Below are 20,997 nucleotides of genomic sequence, written 5' to 3' on the forward strand. Positions count from 1 at the left end.
TCCAAGATTGACTCTATTTAGAAAATAATAAACGGTAAAAATGAGGGCTAACGCGTATGAATTCGCCGCTAGAAGCGCTAGTGTAGCGAGAGGTCTCCGAACCGAAATGTCAAATGTCACTTTTTTTGGGTGAGCTACGCGGGTTTATTTATAATTAGAATAATTTTGTGAAAATTTTGCAATATTTGAAATTTATTATGGAAAATATGCGTTACGGGGCAATGAATTTCTGTGTTTTGAGACAATTTTGTCTTTCGGAAACCTCCACCTTTTTTCCCGAACAAAACGGGACTACGCAACACTGTGGCATGCTCGATATTCTTATGGTAGGGTTTTAAGGCACTAAATATGATTTAAATGTAAATTTTGATTTCACGCCCGTAATAACAAACTAACCACTATACTTCAGGCAGGACCTTTGTCTACAGTGGCGCCAACTGATGAGCGCGAAAACGGTAACCCTCATTGATTAACTGTCGAAGTAGCAAGTGATGAATATCTTCATCTAGCAGGTTAGCAGGTACCATCTTTATCAATACGGAAAATACCTAATAACAGGCGAGAACTGAAAATGGTGTCTAGAACACAATAATTCGCCGACTGCATTGCATTCAATCAAACGACGTTCGTGTCAAATAAAAAATACCAGAGAGTCGCCTTGAATCTGGCCACGGATGTTTTTTTAATCAGGCGCCCGGTTGGAAGCAAAATGTACCTAATAAGTAGACCGTTAGCCCGGGGCCCACGCGTCGCGTACGCAAACATTCTAATTAGACAAGCCGCCACGAGTTAAACCAGAAAATGCACATACTTACTTATAACTTATAAACTACTTTCAGCAATTAAAAAAAAAGTGTGTAATAAGATCCGCATTCCTAACGGGCCCCATTGATGCGCCGATACCTCAGGAGCGGCTGTATCCGGGTTCGGAATGCATTTCAGAGAAAGGTTTCATGAAAAATGGTAGAGTCGACTTCTTTCAATGGCAAGGAGTTGACACTAGTATCTCGTGTTGATATAGTATTTAGAGACCGTTAGATAACGCCTATATTTATGTTAAAATATGTAGTTTTTTATTTATTTATACTAATGTTTTAGGAAAAAAATACAAAAACTTGTAGTATGTTGTGTGCGCAATAAGATTGTGGGTGTGATTTCTCCGCCGTATTCGAGTTGGCATCACACTGGTTACAGAAATATTATAACCGTCAATTCCATTAAAATATCTGGTGCACTGGTTTTCATCTGACGGTAAGTAACGGATTTACATTTGCAATCGATTTCGCGCGTCCATTGTTTCCATTCCATCCGTACGGTTGCGAGGTGCGAAGAGTCCGTGTCGGGCGGCCGATTGATGTCCAAGCCTGCGGTCGGGTGGAGTGCTGTGCGGTGCAACAAGTAAAGTAGGCAACATTAATGATTCAATAGATTGTCGAGTGCCGGTGCCGCACTCACTGGGTCACGTCCGATACTCCATACACCTGTCAATTACTCGCTCCTCGACCCCCGAAATTACTACCTAAATATTGCACGCCGTAATTACGACGCCATGTCCAATTTGCTCACCATAATAGGTTCGCGCCGTACAAGGTTTTTGCCGATGTAAAAAAAACTAATACAAACGACGTGCGAATACTGTTATTTTTGTTTTGCATATCGGTTTCTTACTTGGCCAATAGGTGTCGGATCCGAAGACGCTTAGGCAGAATCTGATATTAGGCAGTCCATTACAATAAGAGGAAAAACATCCCGTCTATTGTAATGGTGTCCGGTACGTACCACATCCGTCAAGATGGGGATCTTGATAAAATAAAGTAATGAATAACAAAACACACCTGTAGGCAGGTCTTTCGATCGACAGAGCCACATGTGCCAATGAAGATAGCACTTACGAGTACTCGCAGCAATCGGTTATTCACATTAGCTGTTGTAAATGACGGCCTGAAAAAGAAGAAGGCCGTAATTATTTCGAAGAATTCGCCGGTACCGCAACTCCTGACATGAATCATATTCCGTTCAGTCATTCTGTATACAGATATCACAGAATACAATTTATTTTTGGTTTGTTGGAGTTGATAAAATTAGAGTCCTGCTAAGATGAAGACTTGGAAACGTAATTGTGCGGATAATGCGGTTACTGCGAGCGACCGACGTGGTAAAGTTCTGCGGTGTAAATCTCGGCTGGTTGGGCTAATTGGGCATATTTGTGTCATTACCGGCATACTCGTAATAAGGGCGAGGAGTATTAGGGAAGCACGCGCGGCCGAGCGACGCAGCAACGACCTAATCACCGCCGCATTACAACCGTAGCACTCGGTGGCTCTCGTGTTTGTGGTGCGGCTACCCTCGGGTTGTAGTGTAATTAGACAAACGCCGGAGTCGGGTCAATGGGTGATGACCAGCAGTTCTCGGTAATAACACGCTTAATAGCTTCACCTGAATAAATCACGCATAACGGTTACTAATATTTCTCAGTCAAATGAATCTTAATTTGACAGAGCGTCAATGAGTTCGCGGTCGCGAGTGTTTTGTTCTATTGAACAATGATTTGTTGCCAGGGTTAAGTCTAATGAGGAAATTAAACTAATTTGTACATAATAGTGTTTATTATTTAAAATACAAGTCGTAGAACAAAAGTGACGAAAATGTTATTTATATCATTTCTTATCAGATAACTTAATAATAATATTATGTATGTAGGTAAACTACTGCCGACGCAAATTTACAAGCTCTTCGCCAGACATAGTTTATACAAAAATATGAAAGTATTTACATCTCATTTGACACATAGCTTGCATAGTATAACTAACTGTACTTTAAACATGTATTACAAAAAATATTAATTATGTTAGGTATGCTGTTTACGCTTGAATATACAAAAATGGCTGGAAAAGTTTCAATTTATTACCATTCGAATACCACTTGGATTTCTAAAAGAAACGATCTATATGTATATAAATATGACGAAAATATAGTTAAAGCAAAATATTAACGTTCGCTGCTGTCTATTTATATATATAAAAATTAAAAGTCATATTCAGTGCGGCACAGGTTACATGACCTGTAACCTACCGCCTTGTATAGCACTGCGGGTGAGGTCAGAATTGATTAGTGCTGTCACTGGTACACACGTTTGTCCAGATATTTACAAAAATTAACGCGGCTAGAACAAAACGATCTCGAAAAATGTTGGATAAAATATTCAAAAAAAATTGACAACCATCACCGAGCGATGATCACAGTATTACTATAACAGGAGGTGAGGCTGGTGAGCCATGAACAAAAAATAAAAAAAAATTACTTCGTGTATAGAGTGCAAAAAAGCATGTATCTGGGCTGTTTTAATAAAACACATTCAAATTTGTAGTTTCTGATTTCTGTCATAAGTAAAATGTCATAAATATACTGTTTATCGATATATTTTGCTCGTATGTCATCCACGTCACTAAAATATTATCGATGATTTCATCTGTGACCTCTTTGCAGGTGCGGTACAAGACAATTTTGATATGTAAATTAAATTTGCTATTAATGTTCAATATATGGCCATACAGTAAAGCGAACGTAGCATTGGATAAATTAACTATTTAACAAACGATTTCCGTTATAAAAATCAAAATAGATACATTACATAAGGATAGTTTAGGTAAAATGTAAACACCTACTCACAGGTCATCACAGTCCTGTACCGCGCTACGGTAAACTTAGTTGCAGGTCAAATATGGTATGTAACGCACTGAAATTGTGTTTAAAAATAAGCTCTCGCATCCAACGTGTTAAATACGAGATAAAAATAGATAGGTGCAGACGACATTATAGGATATTCCAGAAACCGACAATAATCCGTTGACAGCTGATAGTGCTGCTAATTAGGTAGCTCCCAAAATAAATAATTTCAGGTTTAGTAAAAACGTCTTAGTTTTTGAGATACTGTAATGAAAAAAAAAATTACCTCTTCACCTTTTTAGGGTTGCGTAGTCAACTAGATACTCTTATAGTTTCGCCACGTCCGTCCGTCTGTCTGTCTGTCGGTCTGTCTGTCTGTCTGTCCGCGGCTAAGCTCAGAGTCCGTTAGTATTACTAGAATAGAAAGCTGTAATTTGGCATGAATATACATATGTCACGCCGACAGTGATTAAATAAATTTTTTTTAGGGTACCTCCCATAGATGTTATTTAATTTAATTTTCATTTTAATTTAATTTAATTAAAAAAAAGTCTTGCATTTCAGTCCGTAGCATAGAAAAACACTAAGCTGAGAGGATTTTTTTTAAATGACATTATTTCAAAATTTTACAAAATTTACATTTTTACAAAACCTTATATTAGCTAGGTATTTTGCTGTGTTACTTGCAGCCCTATCTGTCAGCTGTTAACAAATTATCGATGATTTCTGGGACACCTGTATATCAAAAGCCACACGATATGCACTGCACATTGGTCTGCTTGTGACTGAAAAAGTAAAAACTTGTACAACATAATACCTACGCAGAGTTGGAAGAAAAATTTAAAGCGCTGATTTTTTTTAACTAATCATTACCCAGGGATGGCGACCCTTTATTGGTGAATGTGTAATTTTCAATTTTCCATTGCGCAATCAAAGGTACTTGATCTAGTCTTTGAAGATATCTTTTAACAATGAAGTACACACATTCCATGATTTGTGACGTGCCCAAATTTTTGAATTTTGTCGCGTGCCACAATTGACACGCGTGCCATTCGTTCCTCATCCCTGCACTGCACTAACTGAAATGTAAAGATGCGTATAAAGTACTCCTCTCCACTTACGTACTGCTAATTAAAGGCACATTTTTTGTTCATAAATAGAATAACACCAATCAAATGAATAAAATCAACCCCCTCTAGCATCTAGACAGGGTTTATAGCAAGAATAAAGCATTTGTCCCTTTCACGCAAGCCTATGTAAAGTAGCATTATAGCATAAGAATAATAAATAAAGCATAGCATAAGATTGGTTTTTTGGAATCTTTTTGTATTTTTTATTTAAATTCCAAATTATTTGTTACTTTTGCGGTTATCCCGTAAAACCCATATCGATATTAATCTGATTGCTTAATAACGACATCTCTGGTCCGGTCAACGAATAAATACAAAACAGAATGTGTGTAAATTACGTGCTCACGACACTGTCTTCACGGTGCTCATTAGCGAACCAAAAGTTACTCTAATCGGCATGGTGAGTGGCACATTTAAGTCGCTTTAATAAACCATGTGTGGTTTAAAACAAGAAAAAACAGAATCTGCGGTTCAATATTACAGTAGGTACGTAACAGGTGTGAAAACATTTCCTTTTTTTGTGTCAATGGATATAATATAACATAATGAATATACACTAGGTAGTAGGTACATCCTAATTTTTGTGCTTACTTTTTAAACGGTACAAAACTATCTGAGCGGCCAACACAACTCAACCTCTTGACTTTACCAATAAATTTAAAAATAAATATCCAACATAACGTTTTGGCATCTCGTGAATTCTTTAATTTTTTCCTTTTATGCGCATACTGTGCCTGCCATAGTGCGTCTGACAACTTCATTTACATATACATTTTCACATCAACTGTTAGAAAACTATAAAAGCACTAAATGCAAACAATATTTTATCAGTGTAGAATTTATCACTTAGACACGCAAAAAAATATAAGCCGAAGAATGACTAGTTTTATAATGTGGCTGGCGATATTTTAGAAAAACACCGCTAAAATAAAATTCTTACGAGTAGGTTATTAAAAGTTTGACCAATTTTAATATCATTCTGAGTATGTGACGTTTTATTGGCAAGAATATATGTAGAGAGACTAGGCGCGGTAGTTATATTGGAACTTGTATCTACCGCGCAGTTCAATGTAGTTAAGGAATGCATAATATGAACTCTAGTGGGTAATTAGTGGAGGTGGAAGGTGAACGAAGCGCAATCTAAAACCGGCGCCTTTGGGTTTTTTGATCGGTGTCCCGGGCCAGGCGGCGCAACAGTTTCTGGTAATTAAGTGGTCGGCTATACGTGTAATTACCATGTGGAAATAGCACTTATAAATGGCGCGAGGTCGTTGGACCGCCTGCTAAAAAAACTGCGTAAAAACACGCCGTAAAAAAGTGGCGGTGCTTGGTTGTCAAAACACGTCACGGGATTATGGATGTGTCGCCGGCGGCGCGCGGGTCGCACACCGGTCATTTCAGATTCAGAAAACGTAAACAAAATCTTATATGATATTCTGCACGTTGCATCGTAACTGCTTTATAACAGGCATATTTAAAGTTAGATTAACGGGGGAACTGTTAAGTAAATTTCGTAATTTCAGCCACAATAAGGCCGTAAATTTGTGACCCGCTTCCCGTTCTACCATTTCCAGAGTAATCTTTATTTATGCTGCCTGGCCACAGTGGTCCGTACATCCATCTTTCTGTACTAATGAGCCCCAGAAAGGCGATAAACTTATCACAATTAGTTCAGTCGTATGCCATGACTAGCATGTTTTTATGGCGACACTTGCTCTCTAATTGTGGGGTACTGTATCTCAGACATCGTGTCTGCGTAACAAAACGGTTTTCAGCTATCCCTCGGGCAAGAACGGTCCAGAAATGTTGATACTTTTGTTTTACAATAGTAGCTTACTTTGTGTAACGGTAAAAGTTATCAATTATTTACTAAAAATATTTTTTAATACGTGGTTACTAGGATCCCACGATAATTCAGTATAATTCCGTAGTCTCAGATTGATGAGGCGGAACATATTGTCTGTCAGCGTCGTTATTGTTTGCTAATGAATGCGTGGACGCAGGTGGGCATGTTCACTGAGTTACGTTACCATCATTACGTTAGAAAGATAAGCAAATATAGGCGATAATCCCATAAATATTCTTGTTGGCACACTATCCGTCTATTTATTTATATTCCATTTCTTTTTCACTTAATGGATAAGAAGCGAACCTAATAGGATGGATATTCCGTAATATACAAAACAGTAAAAGGCTCAATTTTAAATAAACAAATTACTTATGGAATTATTGGACGAAATTGAATAAATATTCTTACCACCATATTTGAAAAGTGTTGAGACATTTATTCGCAACTAATTTGTGTGGCAAAATGTAATCTTTAGGAGTTGAACGCAAAACACCATTCAGTTCTCACGCGGACTCTGAGACGTAAGATAAAGATAAAGATAAACAATATTATAAGTCACTGACATTACGGTTTTCTATTGTTATGTACGTTACGCATTCTCATATTTTTTCGAGACGAGTCATACGCAGATTGTATAGACTTAAATATCGCTTACACTATTACGCGGTTCACATAATTAACTAGACGCAGCGCAGCCGGAACTCGCATTAAAACCACTTCAAAAGTAACACTTGTCCGCTTTTTATGTACTTTAGCAACTAAGTACCTACAGATGACTGACTTCAAGAATAAGCAATCAACATAATGGAATAGGATATAATAGTCTTTGCGTCAGTTACCATAACGATAACCCATGTCAAGTCAGGCTGAGTTACACTAAGGTTACAAACAAAAAATAAAAATGTATTTATTTGAAAAATAAAGTGCGTGGCAAGAATTACCAGGGATAATGATTATTGATAAAGGGTTTTGACAGCTAGCCCTGGTTATTGTTCTAGTAACTTGTTGCAACTCACAGCCAGCCATCAAATCCCCAATTTAGTAAATTTTTACTAGCCTAAGTTTACTCAAAAAGGTACTTTTTATAGTTTGGATCAATATGATCGTTGGTTAACAGAAAATTTCTGACGTTTAAGAAACGGAAGACTGTTTAATTATGACGGGAGGCCGTCAACAATTATTGCCGTTATATCAACAAATCTTAAAATAATTACGTTTAGACATTATTATAATACAAATTGTGACTCGAAATGTAGCACCTAAGTGTTAATGCAGTTCGGTGTTTTACAATAGTTTAATGAATTATTTACTTAATAACTGTACAGTCTAGTTTGTATATGCACAATTAGCTTGACATAACAGTTAAAAAATAACGCAAATAGATGCGTACACACACAGTCTCTAAAGATGGCAGACATGACTTTAAAAGTTAGATTTCACCAAAGTAACTGTTTGTTTACACAGGTGTAGATATCCTACTTAGACAAAGAAACACAAACTTTCTTGGGGCGAAGGTAGCAAAAAATTGTTTTCTTAACTCAGCACTTCAAACAGCTTATTATTTACTCAGAAAATTATTTCAAAAATAAACCTGGATTTGCATCAATAGGCTGTCCACACAAAATATTGGCTAACCCTTCCCCAAAACAATATTAAGTATACGAATAACTAGGTTTAACTTCTGATGAGTAAAAATAAAGGGTCCCTCGTACCTACAGAACTCTCCATTAAGCGAGTAATTATTTTCTAAGTTTCGTTTATACAGGCATTCCTAATAGTTCATACTTACATGTTCAATAGCCGCCTCAATTTTTTTATTTGGATTTTTAGTCCTTCAGAACATATTTACCATTACATCTGTGATGATGATGATTCTACAACCGCATATAATCCAATAGCTTACTCTTTTATTTCAACATTTGACATAAATTCATGTTATAATATAACTGATACGTATAGCATTATTGGAAATATCACACGTACATAATAATAGTCAGCTTCAAGTCAAATGTATCAGAGCAATATAAATCACAAAAATATGAACACTCCCTTAACCCCTTAAAATATAGTCGTCTTCACATTTCATGTTTTTGACGTCATAATAGCGCTGATTTATCTGATTCTGACTGCTCAGCACATTAAAATTAGTCCACTCGGAAATTATCCAATGAAGGCGAAGTCGTCTTGGTCACTGTACATAGACGCTTCTTCAGGTGAAACGGTTTATTATACCAGTGGTCATGCCGCGTAGGAAGTCGAATACTTCACCATTGTCGCTCTCAGTTTCATCCAGCGGTTCCGCTGGCGCCTCAATCTGAAAACAAAAACACGTTTCTGTTATAAGATCTAATGATACGAAATAATCTGTGACTGCAGAAAATGTCAGGTTTTTTCCTCATGGGGATTCTTTTGATTGGACCAAGAAGTACACAAAATTTTACGAGAATCTGTTTAAAAAAGATATCAACATTAACAATGAGGTGCATGTTGTAAATAACTGCAGTCATTATCCAATTTAGTTTCTCACAAGGTTAAAGGTTTAATCCCAGAAAGTCCGCAATTATTTGCATTACATTACACGAATAAAATTACGTTACTTAGCCACGCAAAAATATAATGGATACGCCCGGAAACTTTCACGAGTAGCCGAGATCCTAAGCAAATTAAATCATTGCATTGCATTTTAATCGTAATTTGGACTACTTCCTTTGTATAGAAATCAGACTTCGATCAATGTATCGACCAAGGGATACGGGATTACTTTTATAAGCGTATGAGGTAAATTTGTATTATAAAAAAAAATCGTAAATCAGAATAGGGAGTGTTATAAATTTTACGAGTGTACTCTAGATCTTATGATGGCCAGTCTCAGCGGTTGGTTTTAGAATACCACTTAAAATAGCACACAAAAACCGCATGCGTGATAATGCTAAATCGATTAACATTCCTTATGTTTATGTGTCATAAAAGGATAGGGCGATGCTGTAATGGCGCTAATAAACAATAGGCTTCATTAGCCGCCCATTATTCCCATAAAGAAAATGAACGAGCCGAGTGTTGTACAAACAAAAGGGTAATTCAACTCGCCGACTCTCGACTTGACATACGTACTTACACGGAAGACACTTACTTAAAGCCCGAGGTATTCAACGGGAGTCTAGTTTATCGCAGAAGAGGAACATTAGTTCTCATCGCGTACACGAGTTGGTGTGGTGAGTGGACTTACAAACAACGTATATTAATGCCTGAATTAGAATAAGTCTAAGCAATAAAATTTGAGCAACAACGTCGTATGAATAAGTATTTATTATTTATTAAAGTATACTCTGATATTAGAAGCCACGTTAATTAGGAACTAAGCTGCAGGTTGCAGACCCACGCTAAAGTTAATGGGTTAAATGTGTGTAACCGTTATTTTATTGAATCGTAGCCATATCGTATTTGCATACCTCGGCAGTATTTCAAATTGAATCAAAATCCAGTATTTATATACACCTTGTTAGCCGATTATCGATAGACGCCCGCGGCCGATAGCTCGACGCTAACACAATAACATCGAGTTTTGTACGCGCGATGCGGGATTATTACAAATTATGCTACATCCACCGATCATATACATGCATACTAAAGTTTTATTGATAATTCATATCGAATAGCGGGCCTCACAGTTAGGTATCCGTGAAAGCAAAAGTGTAAACTCATGCCCGGTCGATGGTCAACAGCTCAAAATATTTTTTCTTTTTGAGATACCAGTGAAACTCAATTCACAATAATTATTATACATAGAAGAAATTACATTCGCCCCTGTAATAATCTGCAAATAAAAGTGTCTATTAACACTAATAACTGCGAGTTACGTATGACATGAAATGAAAGCATATGAACGCCCGAAGATAATTCAATCACAATGATTAGGTACACTTGCACGCAGCGTTCTTATTATAAAGAAATTTAAAATTAAAAAAAACGGCACACATTTAAAACAAGAGACTGGTATCGCAAAAAGTTTAATGAATGGGACCGGGCAATGAGTGTATTCCGTGCTCATTGTTGCCGATTTCTGAGCGCGATTTGCTAATAGCAGCTATTAGCCGGTCGGGCGGGTGCGTCGCGTGCACTGTCACTACCGGCCTTACCATCCACAAAAAACATAATTATTCCTAGAACGGTAATACCGAATCCTCCGTGTGGAGATCGGGTAACGGTACCGGAGCGAATGTCATGCCGCGATATTCGGCTGCGATGCCCATACCTTCCCACCGGTAGCGGAATTGTCCAACTGTAAAGACGCCTCGATATGTAATTAGGCGTGATTAGTAATTATCGCGAGTAATTACGCATCATGTAAAGCGTCAGTAGGTGAGGCAGAGTCCTGTTATAATGTAAGAACAAAAGTGTGACAGTTGTGGTGTTTCATGCTACGATTAAGATCTGCGATTTCCGGGCAAAGCGGGAGTGCGGTCATTAGGTGCCGAATCTCGGGTCGGCCGCTTACTGCCGCAACGGTACCTCGGCGCAGCTCCGCGACACCTCGCGCGCCACCTAAATGCGTAATAACAGTCCCATCGCATTATTCAGTATTTGGAGACAATTTCCGAATTAAGCGCGATGATCGAGAGTTTACGCGATGGCACTTACCGTTTTACGAAAGCGCTTGAGATTAATACTTGAAGTACCGGACGTAGTTTATGGCAGGAGATATGTATTTTGTCTAAATTTGTGAGAACAAACCCTGTCATTTTGTTTCAATTGCACAGAAACTATAATTTAACAATGATACTCGTTAGATAAGAAATTGTAAGTGGTTTCAGTTTGATGAATCGTGTCATTTTTTCTTCAATCTTTTTGAACTTATTTAATTCGTTCACAACTGAAGCAGATGCGGTAAAAACTGTCTGTTAGGCTTTTTGGCATTTCCTTGTTAGAATTTAGAGAGCGTCGCATACCTTCCTTATTACGTGCACGGGCGGTGCTTTGAAAATACAATATTGCAGATGTCAAAAGAAAAAAAAAAAACAGCAATCAATAAACGCTCCCTACGGGAAACGAAAGTGGCCTGGTTGTTTAAGAAAAATAAAAGCACGACACGGATCACGTATCGAATGACGGACTATTAAATTTTCCGCTTGATTTTGCTTGGCGACAAGCCGATACTGGTAGTGAACGGTAGGTGCCTCCTGTAAGACCTTATTAATCGGTTCAAGCATTCAAACACCATTTTATTGTAATTTATTTTACCATTATTATTAACAACTTCTTTAAAAGGCGAACAGCCCCTTAGTTTCCAAAACCGTAAACGTTCAGCTTTTTTACTGAGTAGACAGTATGTATAAGGTAACTAGTGATAAAAGCCATTTCAGAACGATTAAAAATATTGTCCTTTTAAAAAATGAGCGTAAATACTGAAACTGTATATTAAGTGTTCTACGGAAAGAATATTTTCAAATAAGATAAAGATAAAATAATATTTACTGCCACAACACATAATATAGCACAACGAAGACTTATTAAAAATAATTACAAACTTATTACAAAGAAGATTTATTACACTACTATAATCAACGCCGTATTTAGATTCCAAAAAAGTTACCTACCAAAGATGGCCGAACGTCACTGTCACAAGTGTCATTATCATTGTGACGTTCCAGATGTAACCAACCCATGCACATTAATAAAAAAATAGTCTTATAATATTTTGTTTTTATTTAGACCTGAAATGTGTACCGGCAACAGAAAACTTAACAGGAAACAAAAACTCAAGACCGAAAATTACCACGAGTAAAGAAAGCATTCGATCAATCCTAACGTCAGGCCATACTACGAAGTGCAAAATTAGAAGGTTACATATTTGAATATCGAAAGTTAAAATATCTACGGTTAAAATGTCGATGTCCAAAATATCGAAAATTAAAATATCGACTGTATCGAAATATCGAAAATTAAAATAACGAAAGTTTATATTGTCGAATGGTTAGATAATCTACGTCCAATATATCGAAAATATATTTATCTACAAAAGTGACATCGAAAGATATAAACATCGAAGTCCAAAATATCGAAGTACAGAGTATCGAAAATCCTATGTATGAACTATCACGTGACGGGTCGACGGCCTATTCCGCTCAGTTTAGGCGCTTCGCGCCTTGACGTCATACTAACCTAACCTAACCTATTGAACATGAATTACCAAAAATATTTGGTTCGGTTAGGTTAAAACTGTGACCACAACAACAATGTAATAATAATGACTAGATTATGTAAAATAAATGCTATTAAGAGAAAGGAGCAATAAATAAAGCCGATTTGTATTTACAATATTTTAATTTTCAACATTCAAATATGTTGACATTTACAACTTAGATATATTGGCTATCGATATTTTTACTCATTAGATATTTTAATCAATCGACATTTCAATCTTAGACATTTTGACCATAGGTATTACAACTTTCGATATTGTGTGTGATAGAATCGATATTTTAATTTTCGATATTTTGAACATCGACATTTTACCCGTAGATATTTTAACTTTCGATATTCAAATATGTAACCAATTAGAACTTCGTAACTTGTCATCCCGCTGACGCTTAAGTTATTTACTTAATACGAGGAGAGTCAGAGGGACAATACCAATACGATACGAACTTCGATTTTCGAATTTCGTGGTAGTCGCCCAGATGCCGAATGAAGTGACAATTGGAGATGTCATGGTGGTCCTGTGGCCGCCATGTTTACCATAGTTTTCCATACGTGATTTGTTGTCAATATTTTTATGTGCATATCAAAAATATCATAAAATAGTATATACGCAAATTATGAGATTCATAGTATCCAAATGTTGTTTAAACCTGAAGTATTACCACTGTAATATGAACTTTTCTTCTATAAAAGAGTTTCAACCATTACATCTGTTGGTGAAATTTATATTTACATTAAATTATTTATTTATGTAGTTGCATTTAATTTTAGCTTTACAATTATATATAAATAATTTACTTATTATACATTATTTAGAAAAGTTAAAACTTACCGATGCAAAACTTTTTCATTTTATTGGCAACACAAGTAGTTTTTTTAGAATCTATATACGGCGTTGAGTATAATTAATATAAAAACTAGACATAACACTAACATTTGCTGTAAGTTAATAGTAAGTAGTAGTAGTGGTAGTGTAGTTATGTTTGAAGTTTTTTTTATTTTGCCAGCAGATTTGAAACAAAATACTCACATTCAATGTAGGTACATCATAAGTGCATTTTGCGGGGCTGGCCATGAGTTTGTTAAGTTTTAAATATTTCAATATTATTTGTTTTCTTTAGCATTACGCATGATTGGATGTTCGTTTTTAAAACATCTTTTAAATATTTGATCAAAATGAAACTACTTACTTAAATATATGTAATTATGTTCTGATGATATCAATTACATTTGTGAGGACGACGCGACGCCGTGCGATCGGAACGCGCCGTCCGGCGGATTCATGTCGCGAGAACAATATGGACCGGCCGCGGCCAGACCATACACACATTTAACAAAAACTTTATGAAAGTCGAAAGTAACGCTTTCACTAGCTGGCGTTATTGTATTGTGCCTCAATTGTAAAACATCGAAATTGGTATAATGAAGTTCTTTACGGTCAATTGTTGAATAATTTGCAAATGGAACAATTCGGTCAGGTGTAAGTAATTATTCATTGGTTCGTACTAGTAGATGAATGCGAACTCGATTGGCTCTGTGCGAATAAAGCCGGAAGTAAATTAACAGTGCGGTGTATCTCATTTAAATGCTATTCTTTCCAGGGATGTATATAGTAACTACGATTGGCTTCGCGCTAGAAATCTTCTTCAGTTGGTATTATTAGAATAGTTCCATTATTAATTAGGTATTCTCAAATAATTTTAAAAAGAGATTTGCGTCATTACTTACTCAGACGCTCGGTGCGCTTGTTTTGTGTCATAGGTATTTTATGGTGGCCCTTGTTGTCGGTAGCAGATAGTTACGTTGTGAGTGGGTTGCGGCGTCAGTTACGGCGTGTCTCTGGTCTGTCACAATCACAAATAATTTTCATCATTTTCTTTCTTTCTTAAATCGACGACGACTCCAGACGACGGTGCGCTTAATATGGTATTTAATGGTGGCCCTTGCTGGAGATAGCAGGTAGCTACGTTATGAGTGAGTTGCAACGTCAGTCAGTGTCTCAAGTCTGGCACAAATCGCTCTAGACGACGGTGCGTTTAATACACATACCAGATAGTGGATTTCAGCGTCAGTTACAGCGTGACTCAGGTCTGCCACAAATCGCACCAGAAGACGTTACGCTTAATGCGGTACGTACTAGGTAGTTAATGGTAGCCCACAAGAACAATCTCGCCGATATAGTTACCTTATGAGTGGTGTCTCAGTGTTGTCACAAATAGCTCCAGACATATATATAATTAATGGTAGCCCTTGATGTCAGTGATAGTTACCTTATGAGTGAGTTGTGGCGTCGATTGCGGCGCGTCCCAGGCCTGTCACATGTCGCCCCAGACGACAGCCCGCTTGCCGCGGTCAACGGACGCCAGCAGTCCGGACTGCGGGTGCCACGACACGGCTGTCACTGCCGCCCTGATGCAAAAGTAATTTTTAAATGTCATTTTTACATTGCCAGCAAAAGCCTGCGAAGTAATTCAATGGTGTGTGTGAAGTTCCCAATCCGCAGGGCCCGCGTGGGAACTACGGCCCAAGCCCTCTCATTCTAAGCCTGATTCTAGAACTGTGCCCAGCAGTGGGACGTAAATGTATAGGCTGGGATGATGATGTTGTGGATGATGAATATTGACAGCACCAAATCTGTTACTATATATGCATTCCCTTTTACCCTTAGTCTTAGCCTTAGTTATAAATAGCTTTACCAATTTCATTATTTTAGCTTTGAAATACTCTGTACAAGGTTCTGAAGGAAAAAAAAATAAGAAAGTTGCGCAGAAAATCAGAAAATTTAAGAAACTTAACAACTACATAAACTTTGCTAATGTAACCTTAGCACGTTAAATTACAACCACCTAGGATGAGACATGAAAATTGGCGCGCGTTATTAATGTACCTTAACGTTAATAAAAATAATGATGTAATTTTTGGAAATTCCAAATGGAATTTTGCAAAATCCCGGAATTTCTATTCAATTAATAGGCTTAATGTGGGAAGCTGCGTGAAAAAGTAGTTCAAAGATAAAAATAATTTTAGATGTTTTGATGTAATTTTTTGTATTTGGGTGTCTTCTGTACCTAATAGCGAATATTTATTTTTTGACATTTGTCTTCTTTCTTTTTTTAAGCCCCCGACACAAAAGAGGGGTGTTATAAGTTTGACCGCCATGTGTGTCTGTATGTATGTGTGTCTGTGTGTGTGTCTGTCTGTGGCACCGTAGCTCTTAAACGGGTGGACCGATTTGAATGCTTTTTTTTTAAATTGAAAGCAGGTTTTCTAGCGATGGTTCTTAGACATGTTTTATCAAAATCGGTTTAGCCGTTTTTGAGATATTGAACTTTATAGTGACAAATTCGGGGGTTTTCCAACTTTTTATTGGTTAGGTTATTGAGAGAGAGCTCATAGCGATTGGGGACCAAGAAACTTATTTAGCCAAATTTTCGTTATGTCGCATGGGCTATGAACTATGAAGGTCCTTTCGTTTAATAAATGTTTGGCTACACACCTAAGAATGTCCTGGCTTAAATAAAGGGTTTATGAGGAATTAATTCGGGAAGGCTTTGATGTGACAGCGCTACCTACGAGTGCCAGACTTTCTCCTCGCCTCCCGTTTATTAATATTTACGGCATAACCGAATCGAATCGCTGCCCTAAGATTAGAATTTATTTTCAATCGTAAAGAACAGCTTTAAAAGCTGTGAAAACTATTAAAATTTATAATATCGAGTTTTATATCATTTTTGGAAGTATTTTAATTTGAGAAAGATGTGGAGCATTTTATATCGAGGACGAAACGCCATCAAATTTCTTAGAATAAGTGGAGAGAAGCTAAGAACGGTACCTATAGCGCGCTGTGTGTCGTACATTATGAATATTATTTTGGCGCTTAAATCTGTGTCAGTGGCACTTAATAAAAGATACTCATCGTGAGCTTTATTGATGCGCGGCATTTAATAAGGCCGACAAAAAATTAATACCACTTTTAAAATGTCTAGCGGTGTTGATCGTTACTAGTCATCGCAGCGGAAGAAATTCGACTCCCACCATATTATTTTAAAATAAGAATGGTGCGATATAATGATACTGTAAGGACTATATGCGACATAAGGATAACTAACTAACTAATTTGGCTCAGGGACCCAAAGAGGGTCTTGGCCTCCGAAACGAGAGCATGCCATCTGTCCCGATCGTGCGCAGCCTCTTGCCTGTCGTCGACTTGGAGACGTCGCAGATCCGCCTGGACACTGTCCTCCCAGCGGTACCTGGGTAGCCCAACCGGGCGGCGACCAGTCGGTCGTCCCACGTACGCTCTAAGGATACATGGATTTATTTCTAGAAAGTAAAAAAAGAAACGCATTTTACCGCTCTATTGGCCACCGGCTCGTCGTATCTACGGCTTAGCAATAAAGCTGTAACCCGTTCAGTTGCTTCTACAATTTACTTTGTTTATGGCTACCTGTCCTTACGGGCATATGTATAGTGCATTTCTCTGAAAATTTTACTACTTAATATTTGCCTTAGCGAGCAGAATCAGCAGAAGTGTCACTTAGCTTTACATTCCAGCTATTATGGCGGCCTTTGCACGCTCGCATGTATGGCATGCTTTACAAGTTCTATTACTATACTTCTTCTAGGATAAACGGGCAATTATCCCGCTAAGAATGTTTGAAATACAACTATGAACACAATGGCTATTAAAATATATAGTTAAGAAATTCTGCAAACGTATCTATGAGTAGAAAGCTTTTTGCGAGGAATGTTTAAGCTGTTAACAATACTATGCAAGCACGGATTGGTTGCCGTACAATGGCCGTACATAGTGGTTTACAATTGTAACTGTCGGTCGATGTATGAGACTAGAGCCAAATCGGCATGTAAAGATGCTTCGGGTGAAAAGCTAGTTTTGAAGTAAATCGGTTTTATTCACCGACGTATCGGATATGGGAGGGTTGTGATTGTGTCTGCACGAATATAGGCTATCTGCTGGTTGTGTGTGATGGTAGGCGCGCTAATGCCACGCCAGCGCCAGCGCGGAGCGGGCACGACCGCCCTGCATTTAACATTTAGCGGTCGCTAATGGACGCGCGTTAATCAAATGCTACAATAAATGCTACTTTGACAGACAGTGGCAACGTAAGCGCCAAGAACATTATTATTTTACCTCTGTATCTACAGGAATTGTTAGAGGCAGACATTATGTCTGCTTTTCATGGTGGTTTTTATAAATCAATTTCTACATGTTGTACATGGATTACGTTGATTAAACAATTATGTTTGTGTATTTTAAGTACAGTCAACGTCACAAATAAGTGATGATTTCTGACCTTGTCGCTTTCAGTCGTTCACAATTTCGTATGACTTTTCAAACATGACGTTTAAGTACAAGGTACAAAAGTGATCACTTATTTATGACGTTAACTGTACATTTAAAAGATGACATTGTAAATCGCCCCGTCTACGTAGTTAATTTCAGCCGACGGGCGAAAAACACAACCATCTTTTTCTCTAGTTCATTTAAGCATTTACAATTAAAGGCCTCCCCTAAACCACCCCTGTCCACTTGAAGGAGCTGCTTACATACGACAAAAAAAACAAACCAATAACATTTCAAACATATCAAACCTAAACCACAACGCTTTCCGCTCCTCCCGTTCAAAGCCTCGCGCCTCGAAGCTCGGCTCGCATCCGCGGGGTAAGGCTCCCCATAAACAAGAATTAGCGTCGGGTTTGCTCGGCTCGTTTACACATACCGAACTGGGCTGCGTATAACAAGCCGCCACGAATAACCAATATGGGTAGCAGGAAGCGTCATAAACATGAAGAGATCTGGCGCCGAGCACGCCGATTGTTTCCTTACTTGTAATACTCTTTCAATTTACTGACACTTTATAGGTTTCTTTTTAAAGCACAAGAGCGCGTCTGTTGACCACTATAATAATATGTTGCACGAGTCATTGTACTCAAACGGGCTTCTACATAGTATAGGTACGTGGACCTATTGTGCTACGCGGAACAAAACCCGAATTTAAATCATAAAATTAGGTACGGGAATGTTGGATTCTTTTGTTTATTTAGGAAATAATACTAAATACTTATCCGATAAGTGGATTTGAATTGAGAAGCGTAGCAATTTATTATACCTACTCTGTCTGATGTGTCTGTACGTTTGATTACCCTTGATTCTGCTCGATACTAAAATCGCATTTGGAGCATGTACCTATTCCATACGGAAACTATATTTGCGTGACGTGGTCTACTCGTAGTAAGCCTTTATCATTGTAACGATTGCACCCAAATAGGTTTCAAAAGTTATCGATTTTGCGACAAATATGATCACAAACTTTGTCATTTCTGCTTGCTTAGCCTATGGGCTAAGAAGATCGGTTTCAATGGCTTACCTTATAATTAAATTATTTATTTAAACAATTGAAGTACATAATTGTAATTATTAGTAGACATTTCGGCATTTTACTGCGATAGAATGACGATGATGATGATGGCGTCGATATAAGGGCCCAATTTCAAGTAATTACGAAAATGGATACAGTTTTTTTGCCAATTGCTCACTTACTAATGATCTATTTCAAAGTATCACTATGTATGAAAGACATCATCAGGTACGAGAGGCTTTTATTATTGTAATAATCATAAAATATAAATGACATAATAATCTCATTCCCGTGGCGTCTTGATTCATAGCCGTATAACACGCCTCCTGTTCGAAAACAGGTTACCCAATAAAGCAATTTCGAGAATCCATCCGCGGTCGTTGGCCTTTCCGCAACAAAAAGCATGCACCAAGATTAGACTACGTTGATGTTCATTACGAAATAATGTTATATCGCGAGTGAATAAGTCGTACTTATCAGGTGCGGGTGTTACCGGGTTGGGTGCACGCACGCGAGCTGCACTCACTGCACAATGGCAACGCGGTTGATATGAGAGCATTCACACATATCAATATCACTGTTGCTTACGATGCGTTACGGTTGGGAACTCGCATAATGATATCGTCACGCTATGCCGTTTGATTGAGGCTTATGTGAATACGGGTTAACCTTATTACAGCCAGCTTTGAACAAAGCACGCCTCTGTTCCATTAGAAAATTTAGCAACAAGTAAAAACCGCATGAGAACCGAAGTTATGGTTTTTATGGATCCACAATGAAGATCTATTGTAAGTCCATCAATTCGTTCGGACGTTCTAGTATGATAGTTTTTCTCATGCATGCGCATCAATAATCTTATGTATTGCTTCATCATAAAATGGTGTAATTAGACTTGTTGGCTGTTACCCATGTTAAAGCATAAAGTTATATTTGCCCGCGTAGTTTTCTCACGGCAACAATTAGATTTAAAGTGATACGGTTATCAAAGACGTGGCAACATGCAGTAAATCTTGATATTTCCGAGTTGGTACAATAAGTTAGCGTCGCACATGTTCTTGTTAATTTCGCGTGCATAAAGCAAGGCCGCATGCTGCGCGCGGACAGCGATGAGGCCCGGCCGCGCCGGCGCCGCCCGCGACGCTCCACTACGCTCGTAACTACAATATTCTACATTTCCTAGGCAGAGCTAACCCGTTAGACGATTTTTTAAAGCTTTCATCCAGAGCTTGATTATAGAAAAGTATCATGTTATATAAAGCATATTATGCAAAATTAAACCATCCCGCCCACCATATGCCATTTTTATCGACCTACTTTATTAAGTATACGCCATACGCCAGTAAAACGACTGGTTTGTCACTAACATAATAATTTAGCATACGAAGACTCTGTGAATCATTGTGAATTAGCGTTTATGGAAAAAGGAGGTCAGACTACCTACTAAAATTCGTCCGTGCTCCTTCTTTAAGAATTGATGAGTCATAATATCACAGGTCACATCTACGTAGTTGTCTCCAAGACTGAATGAATAAGAATCGGACGACGACAGAAAATGGATGAACGGACAAAGCTGGAATAAAACTTTACCGTTGGTTTTACTGCTAATTATGTTTTATTTCAATGGTGGCTGTAATAGTTTTGTTTTTACTCAAAATGTCGTAGCAGTGTTAATGAATGATATTTCTATAAGCATTCCACAATTTCCGCGCTACCGTCCGCGGCTGGTTGGACAGTCTGATATTAATAACTAAACACAACAACAGACGAACGACCA

General features: G+C 37.7%; 1 protein-coding gene across 3 annotated transcripts in view; it reads right to left on the reverse strand.

Moving 5' to 3' along the window:
* Positions 1–2,384: 2,384 nt before the first annotated feature.
* Positions 2,385–20,997, reverse strand: part of Atg16 (Autophagy-related 16) — a 204,906-nt gene continuing 186,293 nt past the window's right edge. For 2 of the 3 annotated variants that reach the window (XM_074096306.1, XM_074096305.1), the window contains 2 exons: positions 15,114–15,252; positions 2,386–8,959 (listed from right to left, as the gene is read on the reverse strand). In XM_074096306.1, the coding sequence (XP_073952407.1) occupies positions 15,159–15,252 (94 nt within the window). In that variant the 3' untranslated portion in view covers positions 2,386–8,959; positions 15,114–15,158. Of the gene's footprint in view, positions 8,960–14,571; positions 14,688–15,113; positions 15,253–20,997 lie in introns of all 3 variants that reach the window. The other variant, XR_012452001.1, reaches the window with a different exon arrangement.

Source organism: Choristoneura fumiferana, chromosome 13 (genome assembly GCF_025370935.1).
Source record: "Choristoneura fumiferana chromosome 13, NRCan_CFum_1, whole genome shotgun sequence".
Classification (NCBI taxonomy): domain Eukaryota; kingdom Metazoa; phylum Arthropoda; class Insecta; order Lepidoptera; family Tortricidae; genus Choristoneura; species Choristoneura fumiferana.